Below are 4,573 nucleotides of genomic sequence, written 5' to 3'. Positions count from 1 at the left end.
ATAGGAACTTATGAAAGTGATGAAGAAATGAAGGGAAAAAAGCTACAAGACCACATGGTAGGAGTTGTTAAACCATCTCAGACTCCTCCTAGTCCCCTGCAAGTGAAGGTTAAAGAATTTGACAACTTGATGGTTGAACTTACTCTCGTGAGTTCTAGCCTTGATCTTGACTAAATGGAGCAACCTAGTTGGTAGAGAGTTTTCCAAAAGAGTTTAGGTGTTTGAATTAATTGAAGAGGAGAGAAGGGTGTAAACAAACATGAAAACCCACAATAATATCTCTTATTCACCTACAAACCAAATTGCCACTCTTTTGTGAGAATCTCCCTATCAGATAGGCCTTTGTGTAGAGTTACCGATTAGTCTGGATGGTGCGAATGTTTCTCATAAGCCCCTTAAGATTCCCACTTGGGTTGACCCTTCTCACCTTGCTAAATCAAAATCCCTCTAGGTTTCCTTGTTGGTGAATTTTTCATAAAAAAATTGATTTTTGTTGAAGAAGTTTTGGAGGATACCACTTCTTCATTATCCATTGGGTCTAATTGGACCCCTAATAACTTAGTGAGCAATGGAGCGACCCTTTCCTCCCCTTATCCCCATATGAATCCCCTAATTCTTCTTGTTGAAGTGCTCTAATCAAGGAGGAATTTACCCTCTTTGCAACCAAAGTGAATGAACTCTATGAGGGGTTCAATAAGCATGAACCTTCCATCTGTTCACTTTTGGGACAATTTGAGCTAGTAAAAAAGAAAATAAATAGACTTGAAGCTCTTTCTAAAGTAAACAATAATTTTTATTTTTAATTTGATTGTTTTCTCTATTAAAAATAATTTCCCCACAATAATTTAAGAGACACATTATCAATTTATTTTAATGTCTCTCCCTTTTAATGATAGATTTAAATTAAAATAGATGACCATATTATTATTATTCATATTAATCAATTTAAAATTATATTAATCTATTTGATAAGAAGCAAGGTGACAAATTTTTATAGAAACTTGACCTACTCTTTAAAATAATAAAATTAGATTTTTTATGCTTTTACTCAACAAAGCTTAAACATAATCATTCATTTTTCAATAGTTATAATTTGTTCACTTTTCAATAGTAATGGCTAAAAAATTTGGTAAATGGGAGGTTCCTAGTGCAAAAAGGGCATGGGTAAAAAATTTCCTGACATAAAATACTTATTGTGGAATCTTCAAACTCATTGCTTTGTGAATAGAAATTGGTAGACTGAAAACGACAAAATAAAATAAAATGTAAATGGAAAATTGATGGTTGTGAATGATGTAATCGTCTTGCACACTCCTTTGTACATATGGTCCTTTGAGTTCAAAAGTCAGTTGGTTCTTCTCAAATAATTAACGCCTTCAGTGTAAATATGTGCTACTACATAAATGGGCGATAAATGATCATATATAAATATTTGGCAAGAAAAATGAACGCATGACATAATTTTAATGGAGTATTCTCAATCGTTGATCATTTCCTTGGTTGGTCAAGCCATCAATTTTGGGTAACACATTTTAAGAAAATGGAACAAGTATAGTGTTTTACTCAAGTATTGGACAATCACATACTATCAAAGAAACACAAACGGATACGAACCGATGACATGTAACATGATGAAAAGAAATCAATGAAAGTATGAAGGTATTAGATTGTTTTGATCATCTTGCTTCTCTTCTTCAGCGTTCCTTGCTGCTAGATGAAAAAAATGGGTTGTCTTTTTAAAATAAGAAATGTCTTTGGAATAAATAATGGGCATTAAATAAAAAATTATTACAACAACCATTGGAAAAATCTCAACCATTGGATGCTCTCTCTTAAATGGTCTATCTCATAACTATAAATTCCACTTAAAATTTTTATCAACTGATTACATTGAGAGGCATTCTACAATAAGAACAAAACATGGACTGCCATATTATAACTATTTACATGAAAACTAAGATATAATCAAAATATAATTAAAATTTAAAATTATAATTTTTTTTTTATATAAATTAATCTTGATGACTGCTATGCAATAAATCCCAACCCTTTCCCATATTTATATAGACAAAACTTTTATATAAATAAAATAAAATAACTTTTTCAATAAATAAAATAAATAATTCTAGATGTGTTGGTGCTTCAATCAAAATATCAGTTTTGATAAAAATACTGAAGGCAAGACATAAGAAAATTATAAGGTCAAACATAAGAGACCAGCTAACATGCTGTTGGAGAAGAATATAAGTCTTATCTAAATTTTTTTTTACCAAAGCCAAAACACTTCAATTTATTTAGGTGTACCGTTACTTCAAGTGAAATTCCTTACTTCAGAAGTTTCCAACATCCCCACTTACTTCTCAAAAGCTCTCTCAAAAACATCCCTAGTCACACTATCTTTTCGAAATTATAGCCAGGAGTGGATTTTTGTCTGTGAAATTATGTAGTACTTTTTCACATATAAAGGGATGGCAAGCTGTGTACATGGTCGAATGTCTGTGCAGAAACATTTTGGGACAATGTCCGTGTGTTAGAATTAACTTTATAGGACAATGTTTCTGAACCCCGTTGTAGGCGCCTCCAGCTCCTTTGCATTCACATTTCTAAATTCTTTATACGCCTTCTCCGTTATCTTTTTCCTTCTCTTTAAGCTTAATGTAATTTCAACTTGTATAAGTTGCAATATTGGTATATCTAGTAAAGCTAGTACGATGCACACTCAATTTTCTTGCGCCTCTGAAAACCAGTCAAGTAGGTGGACCCTCTTCGACCAACAAGTCTTGCCTTTCGTATCATTCTCGACACGTCCAAAGATGTACACTAATTTATTTATTTGCTGACGCCAAAAGTTACAAAATATGCAGTATCATGTATCATGTGTGAAATGGAGCATTCTACAGCATCTGCCATCCCCTGGGTGTGTATAAATACTCTTCATCCTTCTACCATTTCATCCCACAAGTTTCTCTTTTGAATAGATAGCAACAATGGCTTTCGCTCTTCATCATTTTCTCTTATCTATCATATTCTTTGCATGTGTCTCAGTGTCTTTATCCGAGGGTCCATTCCCTCCTTCCCACCACAATGAAAAGCCTCCCCCAGAACTTCGCCCTCCTACGCTTCCACCGCCACTTCACAAACCACAACCACATTATCCTTCTCCCTTTGTTCCGAAGCTTCCACCACTTCATAAGCCCCCATTTGAAGGGAAAACTCCCATGAAAGATGTTCACCCTCCAACACTTCCAAAGCCAAAGCCACAACCACAACCACACCACCCTGCTCCTTTTATTCCAAAGCCACCTCCCCTTCACAAGCCCCTATCTGAAAGAAAACCTCCCATGAAAGATGCTCACCCTCCAACATTTCCAAAGCCACAACCACAACCACACCACCCTTCTCCATTTGTTTCAAAGCCACCACCCCTTCACAATCCTCCTTTTGAAAAGAAACCTCTTATGAAAGATGGTCACTTCTCTTTTGCTGCTGGTGCTCATCAATCTCCTCCCCTTCCCAACGTCAAACCACCTGTCATTCCCAAGCCCCCACCAGTGCATGGAAAGGTGCCTCCTCATAACATCAATGAGAACTCCACATCTTCCTCCCATGAAAAGCCTCATCCTCCCTTGAAGAAATCTCCTCCCAAGCTAGTAATAAAGCCCCCACCAAAGCATGGACACTACAATCCTCCTCTGATGCATAAGTCTCCTCCACCTTATCCTACTCATTAGATATTTTGTAAGTTCACAATTCTATTTTTACCGACTTTACAATTCCATCTCTTGCATATACGTAGAATTGTACAGGCCCTAGCTAGGTTGCTTGACTAATTAACTATTTCATTTTTTTGTTGCGGATAGCGAATCTGTGGAAAATATAATTAAAAGGATGGGCGGTTTAGATTCTAGTCATCCGTAGTAGTATTATTATATGCTGGTTGCTCCGATGAGAAAGACGATGGAAGACATGAATTCTTTACTCAGAGATGTTGGTATCGGTGAGCTACAGACGCAACGGTTTCTCTAAATATTATCATATTGTAATGTTATATATAGTTTTATATTATAGTAATGAATCATTTTTGATTGATATTAGCTATATTCGTTGCTCTATACGGTTTTTGAGTACTCCCACAACTTTTACTACACTTTCCTTTATTATCAAATTAATCATCTTTTCAATTTTATATATATTTTTACATTTCAGTTAGCAATCAAAAAATATTTGATGGATATGTTGATTACGATTGAATGATACAGGCGTCTCAATTCAATTTTTTAAAAGTCCTAATTTATTTAATAAGAGAATGACTCATGAGAATCTTCGCAAATCACAGGTATTAATCCTGCCTGAAACCTGAATCATGCTCATAACAATGATTTCGGTGGAATTTAACATGGGAATTTTTCCGCCTTTACGTATAATAATTAACAACCAAGAGAATTGACAAAATGTATCTCAAGTCAAAGATATCATAGCTCATCATCATACCAAGTTTTACCTGAGTGAACTGCTTAAGAATTATACTTAATTTTATTTGAGTATTACTTAAGAATGATACTGAATTTTATTT

At 34.6% G+C, this 4,573-nt stretch overlaps 1 protein-coding gene across 1 annotated transcript; it reads left to right on the top strand.

Moving 5' to 3' along the window:
• Positions 1-2,987: 2,987 nt before the first annotated feature.
• LOC131047716 (early nodulin-75-like) lies at positions 2,988-3,731 on the top strand. The gene has a single exon (XM_057981516.2). The coding sequence runs from the start codon at positions 2,988-2,990 to the stop codon at positions 3,729-3,731; it is 744 nt and encodes a 247-aa protein (XP_057837499.2).
• The last annotated feature ends 842 nt before the right edge of the window (positions 3,732-4,573 follow it).

The sequence above is a fragment of the Cryptomeria japonica genome, chromosome 4 (assembly GCF_030272615.1).
Source record: "Cryptomeria japonica chromosome 4, Sugi_1.0, whole genome shotgun sequence".
In the NCBI taxonomy this organism is placed as follows: Eukaryota; Viridiplantae; Streptophyta; class Pinopsida; order Cupressales; family Cupressaceae; genus Cryptomeria; species Cryptomeria japonica.
This window is presented reverse-complemented; position numbering and strand designations above follow the sequence as displayed.

Bases quoted from the DNA above. Each gene is read 5' to 3' on its own strand.
- LOC131047716 (XM_057981516.2), top strand. From the start codon at position 2,988: ATGGCTTTCGCTCTTCATCATTTTCTCTTATCTATCATATTCTTTGCA.